Here is a 13772-nt window from a genome sequence, read left to right on the forward strand (position 1 = left end):
AAAACCGCGAATGAATTCCTGGGAAGCTGGGCCTTACAGTGTAATTGTAAGAGGATTTGGGTCTGCCACATTTAAATTGGTAATAATTTAATAATAATAATAATAATAATAATAATAATAATAATAATAATAATAATAATAATTTATTTGTATGCCGCCCATCTGACTGGGTTGCCCCAGCCACTCTGGGCAGCTCACGATGACAACAAAGAAGTAAAAACACAATAAAACACAAAAACTTCCCAATAGTAAGATCAAGGGGGTGGTTTGAGGGAGAAAGAAAAGGCTTTCTTCTTTAGTGATCTCCACTTTTCTACTAGGTTTTGGAAAAACTAGTGGCCATCCGGGAACAGTCAACCCAAGCTGCGTCTGCTCGCTGTCCATTAAAGTCTCTCGCCTGCAGCCTTACCTAAGCACATTTGTTAGGGCTGAGGGACCCTGAAATCATTAGGATGTACTTGCAAAGTTAACTCCCTCTCAGGATCCAGCTTCCAGGCACTCCTGCTCGCCACCACTGGCCTTTTCCAAGGTAAGGAAGTCTCTACCTTTGATACTAACAAGAGACTCACGGGAGACACTGCGGCGAGATCAGTTCTTTCCAAACAAGGTTGGGCCCTTAGGTTCCACAGCTACAAAGGGTTTCCATTGGTTTGATACAGCCCTAACTAAAAATAAAAATCCAGCCTATTGGCTTCAGTTCTGGGGTGCAAGACCCTGCACCCCAGCATCGTTTAGGAAGTCAGGAAAGGACTTTTTAAAAAGCATGTGTTTTTTCCCCTAAACACCACCACTTCAAGGTCACACTTGACTCAACGATTCCTCATTTCTCGTGAACTTGCCAAAACCATGATTTCCTTCCCATTCTGCCTTCCTCAAGCCAGTGGAACCCAATGCATCACAGGCTGGTCATCTTTCTTCCAGGAAGACACATTGAAGCAGAAGGCAGCAACTGTGTTCTTCCCTAAGAAGTTACAGTACTTCCACAATGTATGATCGCCTGTAACAGAGGTTCTTTGGATACATTTACGAGAAAGAAAAATTGGCAGTTGTCAGCAAGTTTCTCGGCCTTTTTCTTTTAATTGGCCATGCAGGAAGTGGAGTAAAAAGAGAACAGGAAAGGAGGTTTGCTAATGAATATGGGGAGGGGTAGTCCACCTTGCCAGTTTAAACTGAAATGGACAGGTCAGCTGTCAGAATGACTTCCAAGATACAGTACAGTGTGCCAAAAAGAGAAAAAGACATGCTGTCACACACTGAGCAGCATTAGAAAGGTATGCGCTATTGGATCCTAACATAACAATGAGTGAAATAACTATGTTTTAATATTAAAAGAAGAAAGCTTCCTTAGAATTTATCTGTAGAGCACACATCATGTTGCACCGGATCTGCAGGGAGTTTGAATAGGACCAGACCCTAACCATCTCCACCTCTGCAAACCACAGCAGCCTCAAACTACTGTTGTTGTTAAAAAAACAAACAAAAAAGGCAGGATTTTGTCTTTAAAATCAACTTTTGCTCTAGAGTTCTCAACATAAGGAAAGTGAAAACAGCAGCATTGTAGCATCACAAAGACGAAGAAATTTATTACAGTAAATGCCGGAACAAATTGGTTAGTCTTTAAAGGTGCTGCAAGACACTTTGTTGTGGAAGGAATGCCTATCAGTCACTTGATCAAACTTACCATATTATATGGGGGGAAAAGCATGATTTTATTAGGCAACTGAAAAACAAGCCTCATTAAAAATGTAGAGTAAATTTAGAGCTATATCTTTATAACAGGCCCAGACGTAAAGACCACTTGCGACCATAGGTGTTCATATTACATAAATATGTCTTCTGGTTATATGCATTCACTATTATTAGGTGATGCCAGGACCCTTCAGATATCCTATTTCACAGCTTAAACTAGTGGTTTCCCCCCTTCTTTTTGGTATCTTGTACATAAAAAACAAACACTAGTAAAATATATCAAATGTATTGAGGACTTGGGATGTTTTAAGTCCATGCATTTTTTAAAATAAAAAAATAACTATACTTGGACGGCACTGAGTTTTTAAAAATACCCTTCCCAATACATTTGCTTTTAGCTATTGCATTAGTTTAGTTACCATATAGTTTAAAGCAAACTATTGAGACTTGAAAGAACTTGGGTTTCCTTGGGTATTTTGCTAGGCTTTAGATAAACGCAAGTAGAAGTAAGAACAGCACAATGATTACAGCGGTATTAATTTATTAAAAACATTCTCAAAGATATTGACTGTTCAGCTGTTGTGTATTTCATCATCATCTTTTCATCCTGTAATCTGGGCAAACAGAACATGAGACTCTTCCAGATCTGGGTCACATACCCAACGCAAAAGATGTTACATTGCTTGCAAAACTAAAAAAAGGCACCATCACTCTTTTGTTCCTTTTTGATTCAACTATTCAAGTAAGAACGTTATGAACAAACTATGGATACTGCAGTTTTAGTAGAAACATTGTACATGACAACCGGGGAGGGGAAAAAAATTCCACTAGAACAGTTACGTTTGAAAACTAATCCGTCTATCTTGGTGCCAAAAATATTTTGGGACTGACAAAGACGTGCAGGATCCAAACGCTCTGTGCCTGAAGAAAAGGACTAGCATGTTAACCTTCATTCGTGTTTACCATTACAATAACACAAAAAGCTTTTACAAAATTATTCTAGTGATCCAATTGCAAAACTTCCTATGCCAAAAAATAAGTGCTTCAAATGGCATACATAGACTGTTACACCAGTCTAATATCACAAACCATAACTATTAATGGCTGGTGGACATGCCAGCAAATACTTTCAGTAGCCACAAGAATTAAAAAAAAATAAATATGCATGTGGCAATTTATATCTGTCCATTATGCTGGGGTGGGATGAAGTTAAAGAGGAAGAATGCAAACAGTAGGAAAAATTAGTTTCATGAACACAAGGGTATTTTGACTTGTTCCCAAGTATAACCCTGTAATGCTGGATGGCAAACTGCTTTTGAAACGGAGGGAAGTTTCAAAAGTAAACAATTCCACTAGGCACACAGAAGCCTCATTAACTCTCTGAACGCTGGACAAAGAAAGATGCAGCAGATGAAATGAGGATCTCGTCAAAACAAAATCTACCTCTAAGCCAGCAATAGCCACTAAACCGCACAGCTGTGATAGTTTCAAATTGTATGTGCAAGCTCGGCATAGAGAGCATGAAAAATATTAGTGACCTTAATACTAGTGTGCTTTTGGTTATGGGAAAACAAGTTTCTGTTCATTAACATAAAAGATACATGCACTAAAAAAATTTACTTAAAACGTATGAATTTAAGACTTCACTTTATTCGGCAAATTGGTTTATTTACACAATTGGGAATGCTGGTTGAATTTTACCACTGGAATAAAAACAATTCTAGCAGAGACAATACTGAACTCCCTTTACACATCTCCAGCCAACACTGACCAACTTTTTCCTTACCTGTATCAGGAACATCAAGCACAATAGTGGGATAGTATCATAAGACACCGATATAACAAACCACTGAGGATCCAGTACACTGTGGGAATTTACCAATACTTTTGCCAAACTTTTTTTAAGAAGTCAGCAAACCAGCATTAAAAATTAACATCAGAGTATAACTCTGAGATCAGTGGGTCAGTAAAAACCTTATCAGACCATACCATAATTCATAAAATGACCTGACCTGCATCAAGTCATTTTATCATAGAATCAAAACAGATTTATTCTTTAAGAAGACAATGATCTGATAAGGATTTAACTCAATAGACATTAAAATAAGAGAGATGTAGAGCACAGCCCCTATTAGAACAAGCTAACTTTTCAGATGTCCAAAAAGAAAAGAAAAAATCACGAAAGAAAATAAAATAAAAAAACACTTCAACATGAAGCTACTATACAAAGTTTTGTTTCATTTTCCATTAGAGTTCAGAGCTGAAATTTAATCCTGACTCTTTAGTGAGAATGACAGTTTCGGCCTAGACTTTCCCTTGCCTAGGATCATTTTTTGCTCTTCCTTTTGCTGACGTTGCCTCTCTTGTTCTAGTTTCATCCTCTCCTCATGAATTTTTCTTTGTTCTTCAACAATTTTCAATTGTTCTTCAGCCTATAACATGAAAACAGTAGAATTTAGATATCCTGCAATCCTCACACGCTATTTGCTGCTCCAACAATCCTATACTGCACCAATCCTATACTGCAGAAGACATTTGCCAAAAACACCCAAATCCTACACCATTAAATTATTTAGGGTTATACAAACAAAATGGCTGAGCATACATTTTCATTGCTCTCCAGCTATTGAACCTACTTTTATATACCTCTCTATACTCTCATTATTCTAAGGAAACAAAGCAAGTCATTTTCATGACCCTTACCTATCACAAGCTATTTTCTTTTTTTAAAAAAAGCTGAAAACACTTTCACAAGACAGCATGCTCCAAAAGTGCAATAAAGGCAGTGCAAAGTAAAATCAGTAAGTCCCCCCCTTCAAATTCTCTCGTGGTTATATATAGCTGGAGACCAAGGTTTCACCATCAGCTTCAACAAGAATAGGCAAGATCTCAGAAATCTGAAATATGGGCTTGATGCAGCAGTTGCTACATGTGAAAAGACCTGTTCCACTCATTGCATGAGATTATTATACAAAAACAAGTGAAACTGAATTATTTCTTCCATTTGTAAAAACTGTTGCACAGGCATGAAAACTGCTACAGAACACAGCTATTCTGACCCTGTGCAAACTCATCCACTAACACTTATGCAAGCATTTGCAGAACAGCACCAGACTGTATTCTAATTCTTGTTGGGGTCATGCTGATCTCTATGTCTCTCTTTCACCCTTCGCAAAGATGTTTAGGAAGGTCCCCCAACCTTTTGGAATCAATTTTCAGGGAACTAGGAAGGAGAGATCATTGACCTTTAGCTACAATTCTGCACAGAGTTAAATGTTCTCAAATTCAATTATTTAAATTGACTGAAGTGTTCTTAACATTGCCAGGTTGTACACTATTCTAGCTGCACATCAAAACTTTTCTTCTACTTACCAATTTAGCTTGTGCTTCTGCAATTTTTCGATTATTCTCTTCTAGTATTCGTTCTAGCTCCTCACGCTTTGCACGCTCTTCCTCCTAAAGGGGAGGACAGGTTAAGATGTTAGAAAAGTAAAATACTCACTCACCCATCTGCACTAGTCTTCCTAGGAATTTCTTCTGTGAACTGTCTTAAAGGGGCAGCTTTTATAGCCACCGTCTTTTGTCTTTCAAACAGCAAACTGTGCAGCCACTAAACTTGGTCTCTAGCTCTAAATTTAAATCATCCCTCCCAGTCCAAACAGCAATCAACTAAACCCTCCCTAGTCAAGAGAACCCTAGCCAGTTATTACTAGTATTTTAATATCACACAAATCAACAAGGACAACTACAAAAACTGGATAGTATTTACCAAATTAAAAGAGTAATATATAAAATATAAATAAAGTGAATAGTTTGTCTCACCAATCATGTATACCTACGTATTCTTTACCTATACTCCTTTAATCAGCATTAAAAGTTGAATATTTACTGTCTTGTCCAGTGTCCTGCAGAGTGTGCTCCTCGGCTGCCATACGCGCCAGCTTCCTCTTTAAAATGATTTGTACTGTTAGCTTGGCAATGCCTGCATCAGCAGCTCAACCATTTATAAAGAAACAACATACAAGGAAGGCTGAGCTGAGGAATGCAGATGTTTACGGTAAGAAGGAACAAAAATATGTAAAACATTCCTAAGGCAAACAATTAATAAGAAAAAAAATACATTTACTGTTAGCGAAAAGTACAAATGGCAATCCATACTCCGTAGGAACTATGGGCTTCCTTCGTGGGTGAATGGACTGAACATCCTATGGTGTGACAAGCTTAAGAGACAGTATCAAACTGTCCCTTCTGCAATTTAAACTGGAGTCCGGGAATCCAGGGAAAGTATGAGATTGAAATCGCATCTGAAACTAGAGTTCCCTTCATAAATTTTAAAGAAACTTTGTTATGCAAACCATAAGCAAAAATATTGCAAGAAGGTTCAAGAATAATTTCAGTTATCATCATAAATATTCAAATTATTTAAATATGTGGAGGTTTTGCTAAATCAGCCTGAGGTCTGCACAAAAATATAGTAAATAGGAAACAAAGCAAGTATGTGAAGAAAATATTTCTTGCTATGTCTAGTAACCAGCTACAGGTTGGCACCCTTCACTCCAGGAATTCAAGGTTATGATGTGTGATAAAAGTGTCCTGATGGGAACAGCCATATCATGCTTATTCCCTGCTGTTCAATTATCTGCTCTTTGAGAAGGCACCATTACTCCAGCCAAAATCCACCATACAAAGTTTTGTTTTTCAAACTGAAATCTTAAAAACAATTCGGCGGTTACTTATAGCCAAAGTTTAGATTTGTAAAAATCAAACTGAATTTATAGCACATGCAGTTATTCTGTATTTTAAACATCCTGCATCAAACCAAAAATCATGAGGGGGGGGGGCAATCATCTTATTGAAGCTTCTCTCCTACTGACAACTAAGGAACTAAATCAACTTGGTCAAATCACGAATTAGGGTGGGGGGGGAATTGGCATGAGTTGTCTGACACTCAGCACGGCTTTCTGTAGAGTGAAAATGAGTTTAACTTGAAGTTTTGGGATCCTGGAGTGATTAGTGCTGGCAAGCATCAAAACCTCCAGTAGCAAATTACTGACTGCCTCACAGAAAGACATTTTCAGCTTCTGCTCCAGCTGCTGACAGAAGAAGTCACATGTTTAGCTCAACTTCAGACAAGGACAACCTGCTCTTTTACAACTCTCTAGTCTAGAGGAAAAGAAGTTGTTAGTAGTCACTGAAAAAATGGATCTCGTGAGTTTGGCGTAAGCCTTTTGTGAAGGAAGTGAATGGGACCAGAGTTCCAGAATTATTCCACTGTGTTTTGAAGAAGAATGTGTGATTGCCTTAAAGGGAGAATAAGAAAATCTATTTGTTTAAAGAAAGGTAGTGCAGCTCAGCATTGCACCCTGCTTTTTATTTCCCGCCCCCTGACTGAAGGCATAAAGCCTCTTACAGTCTAGGTAAAACAAAACAAACGAGGGATACATAGTCACAGATTGTTTAACCCATTGCCCCCATAAGAAAGGACTGTGGATATATCCTGCAGCCATGGCAAAAGTTTCAAACCATTCTCAAATATGTAGGTCAGTTCCATTAAAATTCAAGTATCCTTTGCACAGGTTTTTATAGGAGAGTAACTGTTTTAGGTATCAGTGAGCTCCTCTGAATAAGTTAGAAATTAAGTTTCGCAGCAATGCAAGTTTACACAAGAAGGGAATTAGATTTGCTGTATTCCATCTCCTTCTGAACGCAACAGGAGGCACAACCCGACACTGAAAGTTTTGCCATGGACTGTCTCTACTTTCCAAACGACCGAGCGTTACCTCTCTAGCCTTTTGTGCTGCAAGTTCAGCTTGTCGCTGTCGCTCGAGTTCTTCGAGCAACTGTTTTTCCATGATGCGCTTAGCCTCCTCCACCCTGCGCAGAACTTCCCGCTCAATCTCATCTTTCCGTTTCTCCAGTTCTTCTTCTACCCGCTTTGCTACAAGTTCCTCCACTCTTCGAGCCGTCTCTTCCTCAATAAGCTTCTCTTCTATTTCTTGCTGCCGGCTGCAAGGACAGAAATAGCAAATCAATGATTTTTTGTCACCTCCAACGTGATACATCATGTATTAAGTTTTGCACAGATGTGTTTATCTGCATAGCAGGCACTGCATATGCACACAAGTGGAACTATAGGATTCAACAGGAAGTATTGCTTTCTGCCACCCGCCACGCCCACAGTTTCATAAGTCCCTAAATACAGGCAGAGATCATTTTGCACAGGGTGTGGGTGTGTGCTTTCCTGGCCCCTGCACACATCAGCAGAGCACGTATAAGCCCCCCCCCTTTTGCCTTCCAGATCCAAAAGGACCCACATGTCAATTGGACATGCACCTGTGCAGCAATGCTAAGCATGCTATAATTAAAAAAGTATCTATTTCTATGTAAAATATAATTGAACTGTATGTATTTGACCCACAAGGTCATCACCAGAGGCCTTTCTTCAAGTACCACTGCCAAGTAAGATCTGGCAGGCTGCTACAATGGAGACAGCCTGGCCCTTTCAGAGACAGCACCCCAGCAGTGCAATTGCCCTTTCTAGACAGGCTTGCCCGGTGCCTACTATATACTTTTTGTCGTCAGGCAAAGGTATTTTTATTCTCCCTGCCTTTTCAGGAGCTCTGATATGAAAGTTTAAAGACGCATCTGCACTTGCTTTCATTTCTTTGCTTTAATGTGATTAAGTTTTGTATTTTAGTTGTTTATTTTGTATTGTAACAGTTTTCAGGTATGCCACTGGGAGAAAAAAGAAAAAAAGCCACAATGTTACACAAGCCGACCTAGGCTTAAAAAAAAGCTTCTCCTTGCTCTTCTCTGCAGCACCTCCCTCTGTGCCCACCCAATCTGCTCTGGAGAATCCCACAGCCCTCCTGAGGGGAATGGTTGCTGCAGGGAAGAGAAGTAGTCCTGTTTCGGAAGTCTGTTCTGCTGATGGGCAGGACCAATTAGCTATCACCTTAAATAACCATACAATTTAATGTCAGAAATGCCAAAGCTTTATGCTACAGTGAACATGAAGAACAAGCCACAGGGGCAAAATCTGCCTTTTTTAAAACAGTGTCACATAATCATCTCCTTGATTATTAGCTATATGAAAACAAGGCAACATTTTATCATAATGCAGTGCTGAAAATCATGACAGCCAAATATTACTTTTTATTAATGTATTTGGGGTGGGATGTTTGGGGGGACATAGGGCAAAAAAATTGTCTCATCACAATTTCAAACTTTTTCCTGCAACCGTGGGGCCATAGTGACATTCTTATAAATCCCACTGGTTTTCCTGTAAGAGAAGCATACCCTTAGCTCCTGCCCATTAAATGTGATGGTATATATTTTTTGCTGAATGGTATCAGTTAAGCTGTTAGGATTCTGAGAGCACAACACACAAGGACTCCTCATGCTGCCAGTTGAACCCTTTGACACTAAAAAAATTAAAACAGTATGTGGTAAAAAGTGAGGTTCTGTGTGCTGCAGTACTTGTGACAGTCCACATGTGTAAGAATCTGTTGTGTAGACTGGAAATAGAACAAGACTACATGAAGTGTTGTATACATTATGGAGATGGGACTTTTAAAACGTTGCTGTGCGCTATGCTGCATACATCATGTAAGCTAATGAGGGTACATAATACGTAGGGTTGCCCCCCCAACCCCCCACAGATAGTTCTTTCCAGGATACTGTACAAAAACTTTTAATAAGAAAATAATGCATTATGTTGCTTCCTTCTGCATGTTAGGATGAACGGCCTTATGCTTAAAGACCACTGGAGCAGCTCACTTAACTCTGGCTTACAGTAGCTCTCCAAGGTATTTAATGGCTTTAGCCTACCACCAAATCACCTTTTAAATTATGATGTGTCAGGGTTAAGCAGGGACCTCATTGATTTTTATAAAGTATATGTGATTTTATATTTATCCAGAAAGGTAAGCCCATGTTCTACCAATGAACTTTGACAATTCTACCTTCTTTACATCAAGCACTTCTGCTCTTACTATTTTGAGGTTCAACTCAGTATTAACCCACCTACTCCAGAATCCAAGGATTCTACAATTTCCAAAATATACTGATTTGTACAATAACAAAATGCTAGTTAGCTTTTCCCACAAACTATGGATTCTTACAGTTTCAGAACTACAGTTCTGTAAGTCAAGATTTTAATTACTTAGCAGGAACAGATCAACACAAACACCTTCAACTCTGCTTTTCAGTTTGAGTCAAGGATCAAACTTTACTTCTCATTAGGACATGATCCCTGCTGACCTTTCGGTGCAAGAATGCATTTCATGTAGCAATACCATTCACAAGTCATAAGACTGAAGCAGGCCTTCTGTCAAACACTCAGAAGCATGTGTCTACAGAACCCATCAAAAAAGAATGTGAACTAAATAAAATTAATCTGAAGAACTAGTTTTTCAAATGTACAAATAAGTATTTTTTTTTAAATCCCAGAAGACAATGCACTATAACTAATTTACACTGGATAGACTACTCCCTCTCTAAGCTGAATAAAAGATCAGAAAGGTTTCTTTAATTACAGTGGCTCAGTGCCAGTTCAGACACTATATCTGTTGGCTTTTTCATGCAAATAGCTGCTCCACAGAGTGGCCAACTTCTCTGAACAATGTAATGTATTCATGGAACACAGCAGCACCTTCCCTGAACAGGGAGTACTGGGGGTAACAAAATCCCTACTTCAAGCAGGGATGAGCAGCCTTATCCTATGTTACACGGCCCACAAATGTCACATTTGCACACAAGGTGATCTGCATGAATAAGGCACTGGACACTGTTCATAACCCAGTTACTGTTCAAAATGTGGAGCACAGATAAAATGCTAATAAGCTTACATTGCTTATAAAAAGAACAGTATTTGTGTGTGTACTATACTGGTATAAGGATTCTGATAGCATTAGAATAAATCAGTTTGTTCATCAAGTGAACAAAGAACAGTTTTTGAAGGCTCCAATCCTCCAGTAGTACTCCACTAGCATTTCTAACTAAATCTATTGAATTGTTTTTCCCACTTACCAAGATACATGTGGCATCAACCAGGGCTGTGTGTGTGTGTGAAATTCAAGAATAATTATCAGAGATGTATTACAGATCTAGATAGCTCTCTCCTATAAGACTGCAACTGTTCTGTGTGCAACATTGCAGCCAGAACACTTCAATGTGCCTCATTCTGAAGCTTTTAGCAACCCACACACTTCACCAAGTCTCTATATGCAGCACTATTCTTCCTTCTGCTTAGTTCAGCCTGCACGTTAAGGGAGGAATGAGAGGGGGAGGGAGTGCTTCAACATGATGTACAGAAAACCTCCCTTGCAGTGAGAGCTTGGGCTGCAATGTAGTAACACCAAAGAGCTGCAGTGAGAACTGTTCTATGTCTACGTGCACATCCTAAGTATTGCTACACCACTACGGACAGTACATTCTAGGAAAAGGACTTGGTTCAAAATGTATAAACCTTCCCTCTAAAGGGAAGGATTGCAGCTTAATGGAAGAGCACCTGCCTCGCATGCAGAAGACACCATATTTAATCATTGGTATCTGCACAAATGGCTGGGAAAGACTTCCAGTCGGAAACCCCAGAGAGCAGCTCACAGTCGTTATCCTGTTAGACGGACCCATGGTCCAACTTTGTATAAAGCGGTGTAAGTCGACTGCATCTGCAGAGTATATTACAACGACATGAGCAAGGTAAAGAAATCACCCCAGAAAAGTGCCCCTTTAGTATAACTTTCCATCAAGCAAACCTTCCCAGGTTTTCCTCCCCAGCCCGATAGCCGTCAAGTAAATTCAGCAAATAAAGCTGCCTACGGATTCCTGCATTGCAGGGAGTTGGACTAGATGACCCTTTCCAACTCTACAATTTTCCATGGTTCTACATACTGGAATAAATGCAATAAATGAAAATGCAACTGCATGCTTGGAGCCTTGAAAAGGTGACAGGGAAGAAGAGAGGCCAGAACCTTCTTGACAAGCAGCAGGCAGGCCAAGTCCAAAGAAGCCAGAGGAGGAGGAAGAAAGGCCTTCCTTGCAACTGAGAAACAGGGGAGGGAAAAAAAAAAACACAAAAGGGGGCTGTCCTCCTCCTTCAGATGGCACGTGGGCGTGCAGCCAGGTGACCTGTCAGCAGCAGGATCTTCAACACACGTGCTACGAAGGACCTGTCCCCAGCATCCATGACAGTTCCATCCTACTCTTTTTCGGAGGATCCCCTACACGCCCCCCAAACCCTCCCACCCGCTTTCTCTTTTCAAATCAGATACGCCCCCACGCGCCTCTGCCAAGAGCAGCGTCTGCTGCGAAGCCCGCCCCTTCGCCGCCCGCCCACCAGCAGCTCCTCTTTCCAGGAAAACCACCTCACTAGCCAGAGACCATGGGGGGCGGCTTTATTGGCGTCGCTCCCCCTCCCTTATACCCCAAAGGCTCACATTTTCCTCTGCCTCTCGAACTCGGCCTTCTTCTCCTCCTCCTCGCGCTTCTGCTTCTCGTCCAGGCTGCTGCGCTTGCTGACGGTCCGGCCGAAGATGTCGATGCGGTCGGGCGGGGAGGAGGCCCTCTCCCGCTCCCTCTCCCTCTCGCGGTCCCTCCTGGACGGCGCGGTGTTGGAGCGGGACCTGGAGCGGGACTCCCTCCGCCGGCTCCGCTTGCTCTCCCGGGACTTGGAGCGCTTCCTCGCCCTCTCTTTCTCCCGGGAGCGGGACCGGGAGCGGCTCCGGTTCTTCTTGTTGTGCTTGGAGCTCTTGACGCGCTTCGAGTGCGACGAGCTCCGCGAGCGGGAGCGGCCCATCCCCGAGGAGCCCGGCTCCGAGGTCTTCAGCAGCACGGACCCGGGGAAGGACCCGGCATCCACTCTGCCCCTACGCGGGGAGGCGGGAGGAGGAGGCCGCTTCGGAGCTTTCTCCCCGCAAGGCCTCAAAAGCCCGGCAGCGGCGGCGGCGGATGGTTTGGCTGGTGGACAAGATGGCGGCCACCTCAGCTCCGAGTCACACGGAGGGGGGAGGGAGGGAAGAGGAATTCTCCTCCTTCCTCCTGGCCCACAATGCGCTGCGCGCGCGCCCACAATGCACCGCGGCGTCGCGCCTTGGAGAGGGAAAGCGGAGGGTGGGAGGTAGAGAAAGCGCCGCAGTTCTCTCCGGAAATAGCCGAAGAAGCTGCGGCGAGTTTTCACGAAGGAGCGCCTGCTTAAACGGCGAGCGGAGCGGTGACGTTAGGAGCGGCGCGCGCGGTGACGGAAATTGCCGAGCGCGGCGCGAAGCGTTGGAAGAACGGAGCTGCGTTGGTTTGGGCGTGGCTTGGAACCAGGGAAAGGGCGAATGGGCGGAGCTCGGGCCGCCTGGGAAATTGTGGAAGTGGCAGGCATCTTAAATATTTATTTTATTTTAATATTTTTATATAATATAAAATATACAATAAATAAAATATTTTATTTTTTAAAAAATGGATTGTATAATATAGTATATATTTATGATATATATAAATATATAATGTATTTTTTATATAATATAAATTTTTATTTTACTTTTATATTTTATAATATATATTATATAAAATAAAATAATATTATTTTATTTTATTTTGTTTTATTTTAAAAATGCCATTTTCCTGGCCCTTGTGTGCTCCTCCTTGGGTGCCCATTGCACTGATACAACTGATACACTGATACACACACACAATGAGTGCAGTGATAGGTTATTGCATGTGATGCAAAAAAACTGCAAACTGCTTTTGAGGTGGTTTGTTTGTTTGGTTTTTACAATCAATGAGGTGTATAATTTTTACGAAGTCAATAAAATAAAAATTGCTAAAGGTTTGTCATTTTTAAACAACTCCAGGTCCACCTTCTTTTAAAGCGTTAATTCTATCGTGCAATAGGAAGCTATCACTGCTTTGGAACACATTTTTTAAAAGAAAAGCCTGACACCTTTTAACTGAATAACTTTCTAAAGAAATGTCTGAAGCAACTAATGTTATAGTTGAGGTATTGTTTATTCTGTTATATTTTACTCCAAGAATACCCCTTTATCCTAAACAGAACCCAATAAGGCAGACATGTTATGTACAAAATATTTTTA

General features: G+C 41.0%; 1 protein-coding gene and 1 long non-coding RNA gene across 4 annotated transcripts; one reads left to right on the forward strand and one right to left on the reverse strand.

Moving 5' to 3' along the window:
• Window positions 1–1200: 1200 nt before the first annotated feature.
• LOC310761386 lies at window positions 1201–3523 on the forward strand. The gene is made up of 2 exons (XR_014547455.1): window positions 1201–2150; window positions 2194–3523. It is a non-coding gene; the product is annotated as an uncharacterized lncRNA (long non-coding RNA).
• On the reverse strand, window positions 3320–12747 carry ARGLU1 (arginine and glutamate rich 1). 3 transcript variants are annotated; one of them, XM_083611044.1, is made up of 4 exons: window positions 12129–12733; window positions 7470–7695; window positions 5062–5145; window positions 3320–4121 (listed from the first exon to the last, which is right to left on the reverse strand). In XM_083611044.1, exons 1-4 carry the CDS (start codon window positions 12485–12487, stop codon window positions 3957–3959), a joined length of 834 nt encoding a protein of 277 aa, XP_083467170.1. In that variant the 5' UTR covers window positions 12488–12733; the 3' UTR covers window positions 3320–3956. The 3 variants fall into 3 exon arrangements, 1 of the variants encoding a protein (XP_083467170.1); XR_014547244.1 differs by having other exon boundaries at window positions 4082–4121; window positions 5062–5636; window positions 12129–12704; XR_014547245.1 differs by lacking the exon at window positions 3320–4121 and having other exon boundaries at window positions 5104–5145; window positions 5579–7695; window positions 12129–12747.
• Between the last annotated feature and the right edge of the window lie 1025 nt (window positions 12748–13772).

This window comes from Podarcis filfolensis (genome assembly GCF_964270895.1).
Source record: "Podarcis filfolensis genome assembly, chromosome: 4".
In the NCBI taxonomy this organism is placed as follows: Eukaryota; Metazoa; Chordata; class Lepidosauria; order Squamata; family Lacertidae; genus Podarcis; species Podarcis filfolensis.

Excerpts from the sequence above, each read along its gene's own strand:
- ARGLU1 (XM_083611044.1), bottom strand. The coding sequence starts at position 12,487 with ATGGGCCGCTCCCGCTCGCGGAGCTCGTCGCACTCGAAGCGCGTCAAG. Across the intron at positions 5,146-7,469 it reads CAGCACAAAAGGCTAGAGAG|GAGGAAGAGCGTGCAAAGCG; the intron begins GTAACGCTCGGT and ends CCTCCCCTTTAG. Across the intron at positions 4,122-5,061 it reads CAGAAGCACAAGCTAAATTG|GCTGAAGAACAATTGAAAAT; the intron begins GTAAGTAGAAGA and ends TTCATGTTATAG.